At 33.6% G+C, this 15,424-nt stretch overlaps 1 protein-coding gene across 1 annotated transcript; it reads right to left on the minus strand.

Moving 5' to 3' along the window:
• Positions 1-8,044: 8,044 nt before the first annotated feature.
• Positions 8,045-13,419, minus strand: LOC142607002 (aluminum-activated malate transporter 8-like). The gene is made up of 6 exons (XM_075778407.1): positions 13,128-13,419; positions 12,889-13,038; positions 12,524-12,793; positions 12,181-12,311; positions 11,917-12,057; positions 8,045-8,420 (listed from the first exon to the last, which is right to left on the minus strand). The coding sequence occupies exons 1-6, from the start codon at positions 13,417-13,419 to the stop codon at positions 8,079-8,081; spliced, it is 1,326 nt and encodes a 441-aa protein (XP_075634522.1). The 3' UTR covers positions 8,045-8,078.
• Positions 13,420-15,424: the final 2,005 nt, after the last annotated feature.

A 15,424-nucleotide genomic window follows, 5' to 3' on the forward strand; every position in this document is an offset into this window, starting at 1 on the left:
CTAGCAATTCAGTAAGTTTCCATGTCTGATTCCCCAACAAAGAATCCATCTCATCCTTTATGGCTAACTCCGACTTGCTTGAATTTTCATCTTACAAGGCTTCATCATAACACTCTGGCTCACCATCATCCATCAACAAGAGATAATTTAAAGCAGGTGAATAATGCAGTGGAGGTCTAGTGATCCTAGAAGATCTACGAACTTCAGCTACAAGTGTACTCTGATCTACTTGTGAATTTACATTCTCCTTATCTTCTTTACCCTCCTTTTAGATAGTTTTTTTAGTCAGTTCATTTAAGTTGACAAACTCAATTTTCTTTTGATCTATCTTTGTAACATCTGTCACTACAATTGATTTGTCTTTATACATAACCTGTTCATTAAATATCACATTTTTGCTTCTAATGATTTTTCTGTTTTGTTCATCCCAAAACCGATAGCCAAATTTCTCATCACCATAGCTAATAAAAAAACAAACATATTTTAGACTTTTCATCAAGTTTACTACAAGCATTAGAATCAATATGAACACAAGAAACACAATCAAAAACTTTTAAATGGGAAAACTTTACCTCTTTACCACTCCAAACCTCTTCAGGTTTTCTGAACTCCATGGGAATTGATGGTCCTTGGTTTATCAGGTGAGCTACAGTACTAACAACATCAGTCTAGAAAGTTTTTGGTAATCCAGCATGCAACCTCATACTCCTAGCACGCTCATTGAGAGTTTTGTTCATGCGCTTAGCCACACCATTCTGCTGTGGTGTCCTAGGAATGGTCTTCTTCATTTTATTTCCATGTGCAACACAATACTCATTGAACCCTCCATCTATGTACTCTCCTCCATTGTCTAACCTCAGATGTTTACTTTCAAATATGTTTCTGTCTCAACCATGGCCTTCCACTTCTTAAAAGTCTCAAATACAACAGATTTATTTTTTAGAAAATAAACTCATACCTTTTTACTTAAGTCATCAATGAAAGTAATTTAGTACCTTGAACCTCTAAGGGATGCAACCGGAGAAGGTCCCTACAAATCAATGTGTACTAACTCCAATTTTTCAACCTTTGATGTCTTACCAGTTTTTCCTCACCCTTTTCTACTTTCCTAAGATGCAGCTTTCACACATGTCAAGATTTATAGACTTCAATTTTGGTAGTTTCCCTTTTGACAGTAGCATCTTCATTCATTTCTCACTTATGTGACCAAGTTTGCAGTGCCACAGACTTGCATCAGTACTTGCTTCAGCAACTGCAATTATGTACTTTGGACTTGAGGTCATATACAGAGTATCAGTTTTCCTTCCACGAGCCAATACCATGGCCCCCTTTGTGACCTTCCAGGTACCACCAACAAATAGTATTGCATTCCTTTCATCATCAAGTTGTCCTACAGAAATCAGATTCCTTCTCAGGTCAGGAATATGTCGAACCTTCTGCAGTAATCAAACAGACCCATTGGGCAATATAATCCGGACGTCTCCCTTACCTACAACATCCAAGGCTTCTCCATCAGCCAAATACACCTTACCAAAATCACCTTCAACATAGTTCTGTATGATTTCTTGGTGTGGAATGGTATGAAACGACTTCCTGAGTCCATAACCCATTCATCAAGTGGATTGTCTATAGCAAGAAGTAGTGCATCTTGTACCTCATTTGTTACAGCATTAGCAAAATCATCATCATTCTTCTCCTTAGGACTTTTGCACTGTCTCTTAAAATGGCCAGCTTTGACATAGTTCCAACATTGTACCTGTTGGCTAGATCTAGATTTACTTTTGTTCCCATTAGAATTTCTAGATTTTGATCTGCCCCAATTTGAATTTCTGTCATTACCTTTACCACTTGTCTCAAGGTTTAGGGTAGAACCAAGCCCTGAGGTTTCACCTGCATCTTCACCATTTACGATAGTAGTTGTGGAGGATAATACACCTTTGCTAATTATGTGAACAATAGAGAGATTGCCCAAGTAGTGATAGGTCTCCTATTGATGATTATGTGAACAATAGAGAGATTGACCAAGTAGTAATCAGAACCTCTCAAGGTTTAACAATTATATGAGAAAGTGGTAGCTGATTTCTATCCTCTTTTAAGTAATACTGTCATATTCCAAAGGTTTGAGATTCCTGTAGAGGGTCTGTTACCATTGGAAGAGATTGTAAAGAAATATCCTAACTTTATGACAAGATGCAAGCTAGGTGTTTCATTGAGAAAGTCTGGACTTCAGTTGCTTATTATAGTGCTGCTGGATATATAGCGTACAAGGTTGAGAGTTCAAATTTGAAGAAGGTACTTGAGTGGAAGAATGCCCTCAAGGATTTTCTATTTATGAAGTTTGGGGTCCAATTCATTCTTGATAAGATTCGGACTGATTCTAAGTTATGTATTACTCGAGATAATGAGAATAAGTTGAGTGAGCTTGCAGTAGAGATAGCTGTTCTTGAGAAGGAAATTGTAGCAAAGGCAGTCAGGCTTGCTCTTATGATAAGTCAAAGGGACGGGATAATGCAATCATCATCAGTTGGAGGTGCTTCTTCCTCAACATAAACCTTTGGCGATGATGTATTAGACTAGCTTTTCATTAGTAATTTAGTACTTTGAACCATTTGTCCTCAAGTTATGATGTAGTGAAATATGTTATGTATTTTGAATTTATTCAGCTATGTAGATTGTGTTTTGTATAAAGATGTATCAACCATATGAACTTTATGTAGTAGTTTGGTATTTCCCCAGCTGTATAAGATGAGTTTTGTTTATGTTTAGATACATGCATTTGTCTTATGAAGAATGTCTTATTTTATTATATAACAGTATGTTCAAGCTAAAATATAGTCATAGAAATCATATATGTAATTTTGAAAATATTTGTTGTGGTCATGACTATTTTGATTCAAAATACCCAACTGTTAAAGTTGTTACTATGTTTATAGTTTGGAATATGCATGATTATGTATGGAAAGTAATATTAGAGTGCTTGTAAATATAAGAGATTCGTATTTGAGGCAAAAGGAAATGCTTACTTCTTATTCATATAGTAGTAGTTTATGATTGCACAACAAAGGGTTAAAATTGTTGAGTTAAAATTGTAGTTTAGTAACAACAAAGGGTTAAATTTGACTCATTGTAAAGGGGAGGGGGGCTCATCGTATGGACCACAATTTGACTCCCTAAAATATCTCAAAAAATAATCCCACGAGGCATGATGTCAAATGCCATAAAAGACTTAAGTGTGTCTCAATTATTATTAATTGATTTTGAGGCAAAATTAATGAAATTTGTGTAGAAAGGAAATTTGTACCTGTTTAATAAAATGTCTCAATGAAGATGGATGCACTCCTTTTTTCTTAAACTATTATCAATCAATAGAATGTACAATATACAGTAATGGGTTAATCTTTTTTTTTTAAATGTTATTTTGAATCAGATTTAAGTTGGGTCAGATTAAAGTTAGGTTTTTTTTTCCCCACTTTTTTTGTTATAGTTTCATATGTAGAAACATAAAGCTTCTTTCTTTGTTTGATAAAATCTTGCACCCGTCAATTTGGGGAGTGTTTAATGTATTTATTTAAAAATTAATTAATTATTTGTTGATATGGTGATTGAAGTTTTGGTCTTCAACAAGTTAATTTCGTGTGTGAAGGTTGTTGACCCCAATCCCATACTTTGTATTATTTTAGTTGTGTTTACTAATGAAGGCACTTTGAAGTTATGCTGCATACTCTGTCCTAGATTAGTTTCTAGCCTCAGTCCTAGACCTATCCCAAAAAACCCTAAGGCTAAAATGACCCCAAATTGAAAACGTTGAAATTGGCCTCTCCCTCAATCCTAGATCGTGTGGAGAAAGGATTCTGTGTTTTCTCGGGTAATTTTTCTTCCTAAATTTTTTCTCAGGTCTCTCGCTTCACACCCCTCACTGATTCCCACAAATTAATTTTTCTACATGATTTACAAATCACTAAATTAAATTCCAAATCTATAACTGTATCTTCTTTCCCAACTATTATTTTTTTCTTCATTTCAACATTCATGTGCATATGGCAATCTGAACTGAGGTAGTAAGCACAAAGAGTGACCTAACCATACTACAAATTTTTTTACTTTTAATTGCTTACCAGATTTGCTAGATAGTTATACTTTCTTATATATTAGTTTGCTATTTTTATGGTTCTTAACACGTTGCCTGCTTTGTCTTTTTCTTTGTACTTTTTAATCATAATTGTGGTGAAGTTTTATTTACGTGTCCCAAAAAAGAAAATCTGGTAGTGTTGTTGGCTATACTAATTATTAATTTTTTGTTTCTTGTTGGATTATTGTAAGGAATGTCAACTATGTAAGATTTTTCATTAAAGTGATGAAGATGTCAAATATGAAGCAGTGGAATAAATTGAAGCTCTGAAGTATTAATCAATGATGGATAAATACAAAATAGTTGTGAAGAAGCTAAAGTTGGCATCAATAGGATCATGGCTATTTTTTGTAGTTTGTTTTGGTGTATGCCAACAAAACAAAAGCAGCCTATATGCTGTTACCTTGATGTAACTTTTTGAATATTGATGCCAATAATAGTGATGTATCAGAAAATGTATCTTTATGTTAGCTTTTGGTTTACTAGAAAATTGTAGATTAATGTTACCTTTTGTTGAGTTTATGAAGTTCAATGAAAATTTAGCTTTATGTTAACTTTGATAATCATTGGATACCAAAGACAGACAACACCAAAGGTTCGACACCACTGATTAAGGTAGGTAAACAACACTGTTGCATTTTATATAATCTAAATTATAGGTATTAAGGCAAACAACAACGACACACTATATATAATCTAAATTCCAGAACCATGTCCAGAAAAAAAAAAAAAAAAAAAATCTTACTCAAGCTTTGACAAATTTCATTTTGCAATGACATATTTTCAAGTTTAACAGAATAGGTATTCCCATAAGAGTTTCCCATGCTATTAATGTAGCAATAGAGTCATGTATATCACCTAAATATGCAATCTATAAAAATGCAGCTTTATTCAGGATAAATAGATGAGAATTATCACCTAAAGTTGCAGAATTATGTTAAGGACAAAAAAAAATAATAATAATAATAATTCATAGAATTATTTGAGGGTACATAATCTATATCACCTAAAGCTCCAAAATTATCACCACCAAATGTATGTGGATTAAATAAAACAGATTATTTTTTAATGCCTAGTTATATGTTCTCAAATTGTCCAAGGTTTGTTCTTTTTCTTGGCTTGCATACTTTGAATTTGAATCTTTGGCACTTGCAGCAGCAGCTATTATAATGTATCCTACATTATAACACACAAAACAATATATGCATAAGCATCAAAATATTTATTCCCCTAAAAAATAAAAAATAACTTAAAGCACAAAGTTAACCTTGCCTCATTAAGATTTCTGAACATGAATTAACCCATTAAGATTTTTGAACCTTCCCCCATGGTGAATGTCAAAATTTAAATCATCTTCCTCCATGTTGTTGTCTCTGTTCTGTATTAAATATTAGCTTCAGTAGAGAAAAAAAAAAAAAAAAAAAGCTTTCTCATAGGCTTTTGATAAATTACCACTAAGAGTAAATAAGAATAATAAGCTTTTGAACAGCATAAGTCATAACCATCAACTAATAAGTAATAACAATCAAGTATTTGTAAGAAAACCCATTAGTTTGGTCCATTTCTTTACTGTCTTTAACAAAAGCAATTCATTATTCAATCCAAATCATCAAAGAACAATTTAATGGTATGCCAATATTACAACTAACATATGCAAACAACTTGTGCTTATCAACAATGCAATTAGAACAGTTAAAGAGAAACATCATTGCCCCGAAAACTAGCATCATGTAAATCTAGCACAGATGTTAAGAAGAACACTAGAGTCCACTTCAAGAGCTTTTCTCCGAATATTATAATCCAAATATTATAATGATTTCATACACTTCAAATGAACTTGTTCAAGAACACCCGTATCATCAAACTTAATCATCATGTAAATCTAACCAATTTAGAAGGCAACACCATCACAAGGTAGAATCCAATCATCGTCTCTCATACTATAAGCAACCTTTGCACCTTGGCATAAAAAAAAAAAGAAATTGATCAAGTAATTATCATATTTCATTACCACCAAAAACTATTGATCTATGTTCTCCCCAAAAACTACATATGAAACTATAACCAAAAAAAAAAAAGTCGAAAAAAAACCCCAACTTTAATCTGATTCAAAAGAACATTTAAAAAAGAAAAAAGAAAAAAAGATTAACCCATTACTGTATATTGTATATTCCATTGATTGATAATAGTTTAAGAACAAAGGAGTGCATCCATCTTCATTGAGACGTTTTATCAAACAGGTACAAACTTCCTTTCTACACAAACATTCATTTGGAGTTTTATTTTTATTTTTATTTTTTTTTTCAAATCTGTAATTTTGGGAACAAAAAAGCATACAAAAAAGATGTGAAAAAATAAGAAGAATAGAAACAGAAAAAGAGAGAAAAAAAAAAAAAAACCTTCTTGTGACTGTCGGGTGTTGGAAGGAGCAAGAAAGCTTCCGATGTAGGATGATTTTACTAGAAAAATAATATTTTGAGGTTTTCTAATGAGACAAAGGCTGGTCTCGTTAGAACTTGCAATGTTCGGTAGTGTTGTGCCACCGAAGACGCTGTAGATGGGCAGTGGCTGTTGGGGTTTGAGAGTGAGTAGGGGCTATGGTGGCATGAGGACTGGGGAGAGAGAGAATGAGATTTGATTTTGAAAAGAGGAAAAGTATTTGGTTTTTGGTTTTGCAGAGAGTAAATGGCGGGTGTTTCAAATTTTTTAAGGACAATTTAGTGATTTTGGTTTGTGTGGGTTTTATAGCCATTGTCTTCATTGTCTGAATGAATATTTGCATTTATGGGATATGGAGTCATTGATATTAATGGCTGGCTTTTATTGTCTGCCAATGGCTATTCGTCTGTTGGTGCCCGTATGTTACTCTTTAGCTGTCTTTGGCATTGAATGTCTTTTATGAATTTGTCTGTCATTGATGTTTGTACACTACGCCTTGCATTGAATAACATTTAATTAGTTTGTCGAGAGATGGACAATCTTAACAATTCATCAGTAATAAATGCAGAGGTGTAATAGACTTCAATGGTCTTCTGCCCAATAGTCCATCGATTACGCTTCTGTCTGTCTAGCGCATTAACCGTTACTCATGTCATTTATGGAGAATTCATTTAATGTATGTTGTAGTCGTTCGTCACATGGATGATGTTGGCTTGATGAACGAAACTGGTGTTCTCTTCTTTTGCTATATGACGAACAAGGGTGATTTTTCTCTTCTACAAAATATATATATATATATATGTGTGTGTGTGTGTGTGTGTGTGTGTGTGTGCGCGCGCGTGTATATATATATATATATATATATATATATATATATATATATAGAGAGAGAGAGAGAGAGAGAGAGAGAGAGAGAGAGAGAGAGAGAGAGAGAAGAAGAAGAAGAAGAAGAAGAAGAAGAAATTTAGAGAAAAATGAAAGTTTTTTTTTTTTTTTTCTTTTTAGAAAAGAAATTGAAATGATTTAGTAGTAAATGAATAGTCATTTTTAGTAAAATCTCTTTATGAGTCTTTTAGTTTTAAAAAGAGATGGCATGTCATAATAATATGTTAAGAGAAGTATATCCTTCAGTTTCGGGATCCAACTTTTATAATATATTATAAATATTGTCATCTCTCCATTATATTTCTTTTATCCGACTTCTAAGGCTTACAAGCAGCATCTCCTTATATACATTGTACAGAGAGGTTATTCACTACCTTTAGGTTAAAAAAAGGTTACATCTCATTACACTCTTTATTGAACGCACTCCTTGTGAAAATCGTATGATCAAAACCAGATTTCAGCCTAAGTGGCAGTGCATGTATTGTGGGTATGTAATGGCTGGTGTGTGATAATCATTATACTTACACTCTCCAACACTTTTGTAGTGGACTTGCACTCAGCAGAAAAATCTATTAATGTCCATCGAAAGTCACAGAAATTTCCCTATAGAGAAAATATATGTACGCTACGGTGACACTATAGAGTCTGGTGTCTTGAAATGTGAAAGGTAGGCTAATTCATGAACTGCGTCGGCAATCTTCTCGATGCATGGTACAACATCAATTAGGATTAAAGCAACTGCCGCAGGTGGTATAATCTCTCGCAGATTATAATCTTCCAAAAGGATCATATCAAGTAAAACGTTTAGCTTTTGAGAAGCGACTTTTGATTTTTCTATGCGGATATTAACTGATGTTGGTTTGGTCATTTCTTTAACTGCTGTTGCTAATTCCTTAAGAGCTTTTCCAGTTTCTGAGCAAATTTGTGTGCATTGCTCTTGAATTTTGCTTCTGAACTCATAGGGTGCCTGTGAGGATGGCAAAAAATAGGTTAGTGAAGTCACTTTATGATATGGTTAAAGGGTAATCATTCAATATTTCAGACGTATAACATGTGGTACTTAGGGACGAAGCCAAGAATATTTTCCTTCAGAGGGTAGACCCTCTAGGAACAAAATGAAATTGTACAGAACTCAAATCACCATATACGCACGCACCCTCACATGTAGTTATGTATGTGTTTATTCTTTGCTTGAAATAAGAGTAAATTTCTTCATATTTTGTGAGAAATAACTAAACTAAAATTATATGTAAAATTTTAATTTATTGTTAGATTTTTATTACCAAAAATCATGGTTATGTAAAAAATTTCATATAAAATTGAATAAGTTATTTCTTCTCTATATATTAAAAGGATTCAGAAAATTAGTTTTAGCTTCCAAAAATGTCAAAAATACCACTAATCTAATTAGATAATCTTTATTTTTTTTAAATAAAAAATGGGTTAAAATTGTAATTCAACAAAATTAAAAAAAAAAAAACTACCAGAGAAATCTTTTTCCTAAAAATTAGCGGGCTCTCTCTATTTAAATATATATCTCACATATATTTGATACATTTTTTCCAAAAATTAACACAGACTAAACCCATCAGTTTACACCATTTCAAAGAGCCTCATCACATGTGCAAGCGCATGTGATGAGACTAGTATATTATAACGTAATTAAAATATAGAATTTATAGAAAAAAGTGAATTTAGATCAATTATATGGCATGCATAATATATTTTTATCTTGTTATGAGATAATTTTTTACTTTGTTGAAACTTTCAGTATTTTAAAACTTTGAAATTTTATTTATAAAAAATATGTTTAGCTACCACACGTAATATTAATAAACTTGTTGAATACGCTAGATGCTTAGAATATATAAAAAATAAAAAATAAAAATTGAAAAAAATGTAAAACTGACCCTCTAATTTTCACTTTTTTTTTTTCATTTTAGTCCTCTAACTTTTAGTTTTGTTAATTTAGTCCTATAACTTTCAATTTTTGTCAATTCGATACTCCGTTAAACTTCAGTTACCGCTATTCGTTAGACCACTAAAATGATTTTTGTACTATACTTTTCACTACTACTGCAAAAGCCAAAGCAAGAAAGCAAAAGCCAAGAAAGACCCAACTCTCACGAAACTAGTTTGGTGATTGATGATTCCATTGCACCCACACCCAGAGAACTCGATCTTGTACTTCTTGGTCATATTTGGATACAGAATCCCCCAATTTTGATCATTCCTTTGCTTCACTTCCTTGTCAAATAGCTCATATATATACACCTCCGCCACTCCTTCCTTCCTCAGCGGTGTACTGGTCCCCGATCTCAAATGCTCCACAAGTTCTTAAGATAAATCTCGGCGTAAGCTGGATTAACCTCGACCTTGCTCGCGTCGACGCTGGAGCTCAGTTACCCAATCTCGACCACAACCACTAGAATATTCTCGTAGCCGACGACGACCATGGCGCTAACCACCGCATCCACCATCATGTCGAAGAGGTTCCGGTACCGCAATTCCAAACATTCTAGACAACTTTGTCATTCCAGCATCATATAATTAACCAAAAATAGTCTGGGGGGATTTGGGTTTTTTTTATCCCCAGATTTTTCTTATTTTCTTTTAATTTTGATTTAAAAAAAAAAAAACTTGCAAAACAACGTCGTTTCAGTGGGTCTAACGGCAGTAGATAACAGAAGTTTAATGGAGTACTGAATTGACAAAAATTGAAAGTTAGAGGATTGAATTGACAAAACTGAAAGTCAGAAGACTGAAATTAAAAAAAAAATGTGTAAGTTAGAAGGTCAGTTTTACATTTTTACAAAAAAAAATTGACCCATAATTAACAAATTAATAAAACTCTGTGTGGGCAGGGGGCCATGGCCCAAAGGATGTATAAAAAAATTTACTTAACAGACTAGTTTTTTTTTTCTTTTATTATTATTATTTTTTTTGGTGGGAGGGCAATTTATATATATTTTTTGGAAGCTAGACTCTAAAATTTTTAATACTACGAACAAGCATATAAAAATTAATAAAACTTTGCGTGGGCAAGGGGCCATGGCCCATGGCCCACTTGGTCTAAAGGTAGATCTACCCTTGGTAGTATTCTTTTTTTTTCTTTTCTTTTCTTTTCTTTTCTTGAGTGTGAAAATGAAAGACTTTTCTTTTCATATGATAATAAGTTCTCCTCGTAAGTTATTGTACCAATAGAATGAGTATCACGTCACTATATTATAAAATAACTAATAAATTTTATAATTAAGGAATGTATAGACATCCAACAGGGCCAACGCTACTTTCTACTGTCTCTCCGTTCTTTTTCATCGGTTCTCCATCACCCTCCGTCACCACCATCTCATCCCCTCCAGTTGCCTCTCCTCTTCCATTACTTTGCTCCTTACACTCTTCCTTGTACGGGGTAGCACTTGGCAAGTTGCCTCGCTTAACTTGATGTCCACCTCAATAGATCCAGCAAAGAGAGGCAAGCGTTTTAAGGTTGATAATTGGCTATGGCTAGATTTCAGGTTTCAGAGTTTGAAATTTAGAAGGTCAACTTGGTCACTTCACATTATATAAATGGATGAGTTATAGAGTTAACTAAGTTGACTCGGCCATGGTTGAGTTAACTCAGCTCATATATAGTTTGTTAGGTTTATCCATATTATTATTATTTTTTTTTAAAATAAGTTTTTCTTTTTGATTATGGACTTTACTTTAAATATAATGCACAATGAGATGATCAAAATGAGGAAAATTAATGGAACTAGTTGTTCTATCTGTTGCTCATCCAATCCTATATCCCGTTTCTCTCTAAACTCAATCCGTGGAACATGATTATGGGTTAAAGATGTGCTAACCTTTGTGACTACTGATAGTAATTGGCAAGAGGAAAAGAATGAAGTTTTTGATTGAGTTTGGAAAGACTTAAAATTATTTTTGTTTTGAGTTTGGCTATTGCTAAATACGGCATCGGATTAAGAAATTTCAAGTGGAGGAGGGCGAAGGAGGTGGGAGGGGGAGACGAAGATGAGGAGTAACAGAGGAATGACTGGGATTGAGTTTGGAGAGAGAAGGGATTTGGGTTGGATGAGTATTGGAGAGACAACTAGATTTGTTCATTTTTCTAACATGGATGTGACTTGGATTTTTAATTGATGCGGTTGATTTTGGTTGGGGCAAACCTGTCATATCATAGGTCATATAAGCTTTTTAGTTCACACTATTTGCATCAAATTAATTGTAAATTGAAAATAACAATAATTAAATTGACTGTTATTAAAATATAGAGATTATATTAATCGTGATAACAAAATATAGGGATCAAATTTTTTTTTTTTTGTCAAAATTAAATATATGCATGAGTATACAAATTTTGGTCAACTTTAATTATATCTGCCAAAAAAAAAAAAATCTATATTTGATGACCTGTGGAAATAAATTATCTATTTAGAAATTTAGTGATGATTTACTTGGAATTCAAAGTTAAAGTAGCTATTAAGAGCTTCAATTTTGTAGGCACATTCCCGTGTTAAAGCTCCAACTTTAACATATTGTTTCCAGGGATGCTTGAACCCAAAACGATATTGCCATTCCCATCTAGCTAGATTAGCCTGAAAGTTTAAAAACATATATATAATCAAAAAATATATATATAAGTTGAATAAAATGGAATTCAAATAATTTTTTATTTTTGGGATGCAGACGAGGGTTTGGGTGACAAATTTTATACCCACCATAGTTTCTTCACTGCTTTTGGAAGTAAGAACGCTTTTATATCCTTTACGAAATGGTTTATTATCCAATGGTTGCCCATCCTCTGATTTTGGAAAGTATTCACCCTTATGAAAGTATTCACCCTTAAATCCTGAAAGTTTGTATTGGTCAATACTGATTCCCAAATTTAAAATAAATATTTTAAGAAAATTCAATGAGAAATTGAAATAAAAAAGAAGAAAAGAAAAGAGAATGAAAAGGAATATGGGGCATGAAGGTCTGATATTTATTTTACTAGGATTATAGGAATGTATATTACCGTATATGAAATATTATAATGGCAGTATTATTTTAGAAGTATACCTTCTAAGAAATTCCCTAGCTTTTCTATGTTATTAGCAATCAAATTTTGCAAATTCTCTCCATTCCAAACAGGGCATATACCGATGCATACAACAATAGCGATGACGCTACCGATGATGATTGTTAGTATCCTGTCAATGACGATTTTTCGCAAATCTGGTGTTCGGGAACTCGATACAGATACCATGGAGAAGGTCAATATGAATATCATTAGCCCGTAATCATACGGCTTGAGTGCGGGAATGAATCTCATAAATGTACAAATTGCACCTGCATATCACACCTCTCAACCAATAAAATGTGTATGAAAGGTTCGAACTTTTTATTACTAAAATATCAGAATCTGTATGTTTGTAACATGTTACCTATGGTAAAGACGAAGAATCCAAGCACCATGAACTCCCCTGGCAGATTAGAACCTGCAGAACGAAATGCTATGTTATGGATTCCAACACCTAGAGCAGCACCTGACGACGTTGCCATCATCCTGTTTAAGCCTTTTCCCAGGGTTGCTCCTATAGAAGATGTAAAACAAAACAAAACAAAGACGTTGAGCTCCAATTCTGTAGCTGTTATACTATAAATAGGTTGCAAGCTTAATTACCAACAGAAAACTCAAAGATAAGAACAACTGTCATAAGAGCCCATATTCCATCTTGGTTGAAACGATCATAGATTGGTTTGATGTAGAACAAGAAGGAAGCCAATGTGACAGCCAGGCCTACTTTTAGTCCATGGACTATTCTCCGTGGATCATCTTGTCCAATTTTCTTAATCGTCATTGCCACCCCGTATACCTTGTTATCCCATAACCGCTGCAGCAATGACTTGCGCCACTCCGATGGCAATCCATAATTATAATTAGTGATAGGTCCAACAGTCTCAGGACTCATCATCGTTGCTCTCTGTGTTGAAAGGGCAAGGTTTCTACGGTTGAAAGAGAAATAATAATGAGGATAGAGCCCAACAATAGTAAGAAGATAGAAGGGTTTGGGAGCTATGATGTTCAGCGAAAATGTCTAGTAGAGAGAACATTTGTTAATGAAATAAATGGAATTGAGGCTTAAATTTTATTCTATTGACTGTGTTCTCTATCGCTATATATTGGTTTATGAAGCACGCACGAGCGGGTCAACTATTTGAAAAATAACATATAAAAAAGAAAAAAGAAAAAAAAAAGAAAAAAAAAAAAAAAAAAAAAAACTATAGATATAGAAAGCCAAATTCATGACATCCCTACACAAGCACGCATGCTGCATGCATCCCACAAAAAAGAAAAAGTTGACTCTCCATATTCTAAAATTGATTAATGGACGGAAAAAACTAGGAAAGTCTACAATTAAACTGCTATATATATATATATATTTAATTTGAACCTTCTATTATTAAAGTTTTTTTTTCTTTGGGAGAGGGAGACCCGTGAATTCAAAATTAGATGATTTCTTAATTGAATAAGTTTAGTGACGCAATTTGTTTTATAACATTTTATAATTTGTTGTGAGTTCTAAAAGCGATGCTATAAGTTGATAGTAGCGATAAGTTCATGTAAAAGTGATTTTCCACTGCTCATAATTGTCATTTTAATAATTTGTGAAAAAATAACATTTTGTAAGTGGCGAAAAATAAATATGATATTAGCGATAGATCTATGTAAAAGTGATTCTCCATAGCTTATAATTGTCATTTTAATAATTTGAAGAAAAAAAAATTGTGTACATAACATTAAGGCTGTCCACAGGTCAGTCCGGGTCGGGTTTGTGCCCAACCCAGAACCGACCCAACAGAATCGGGTTTTGGGAAAACTCACCCGCCACCGACCGCCGAAGTAAACAGGTCTGGTGGATTAGGCCTTCAACGGGTAGCGGAAGGGTTGGTTGGCATCAAAGATTTGAGAAAATGGCGTGGAAACTGCGAGAAAATGTGACAAAAACCTAGATCTGGGGAAAATCTCATCGGAATCTATGAGATTTCACCAAATCCGGCGGTAATGTCACCAAATTCGATGAGATTTCACTAGATTTGGTCAAAATCTCACCTGATCTACGTGAAATAGCGCCTGAATCCAAGTTTTTTTGCCAAGATCTGGGTTTTTATTGCCAGAATCTGGAATTTTGTCGCCGGAATCTGGGTTTTTCGCCGGACAATGGGTTTTCGTCGGTCAGTTCGGGTTTTCGGGGGAGAGAAATCGAAATAGACCCGTCGGAATCGGTTTCTAGTAGAGAAAATTCGTCGTCGACCGCCAGAGTAGGTCAGGTCAGTCAGTTTCGGATCGATTCTGGTCGGGTCTCTAGGTGGGCCGGGTCACCAGATTTGTTTGGACAGCCCTACATAACATAGTTCTTAACTGCCATTTTCCACACATTTAACCAATAAAATATCGCCAATGACATATTAGCCCAAGAGATTTTTTATTTATTTATTTATTTTGGAGCTAGAGATTCATTCACTTATTGGGGGTCAATAGATATACATGTATGTGGGGTCCAAGAAATTTTGGGAAAGATATATATTCATGCGGAGGGTGAAGAAAGAATTCTTAGGAAAGATATACATTCGTGTGGAGGGCGAAGAAATCTTTGGGCTAGATTATTATTAATATTATTATTTTTTCTTTAATTTTTTTTTCCTTCAGAAATTTTTAACCTATGCTATTTATTCCTGATAATAACTTTTTATTATTAGACCAACACTCAAATTTTTTTTTTTGATGTAGGTAAGGATTGAACCTCAAATATCAAATTTTGTCCTTACTGGTCATTTGTTTTTGAAAAATTGAGAAAGCTTCTATTAAAGGAGGAGGTGTGGATTCGATTTGACTCAATTGGTAAAGTCTTTTATGATTGAATAAAAGATTTGAGGTTCAATTCGCACCCACACCAAAAATCGATTGTTGTCTTAGTT

Source organism: Castanea sativa, chromosome 8, assembly GCF_040712315.1.
Source record: "Castanea sativa cultivar Marrone di Chiusa Pesio chromosome 8, ASM4071231v1".
Taxonomy (NCBI): domain Eukaryota; kingdom Viridiplantae; phylum Streptophyta; class Magnoliopsida; order Fagales; family Fagaceae; genus Castanea; species Castanea sativa.

Excerpts from the sequence above, each read along its gene's own strand:
- LOC142607002 (XM_075778407.1), bottom strand. The coding sequence starts at position 13,419 with ATGATGAGTCCTGAGACTGTTGGACCTATCACTAATTATAATTATGGA. Across the intron at positions 12,794-12,888 it reads ATTCTTCGTCTTTACCATAG|GTGCAATTTGTACATTTATG; the intron begins GTAACATGTTAC and ends TGTGATATGCAG. Across the intron at positions 8,421-11,916 it reads ACTTTAACTTTGAATTCCAA|GCACCCTATGAGTTCAGAAG; the intron begins GTAAATCATCAC and ends CCATCCTCACAG.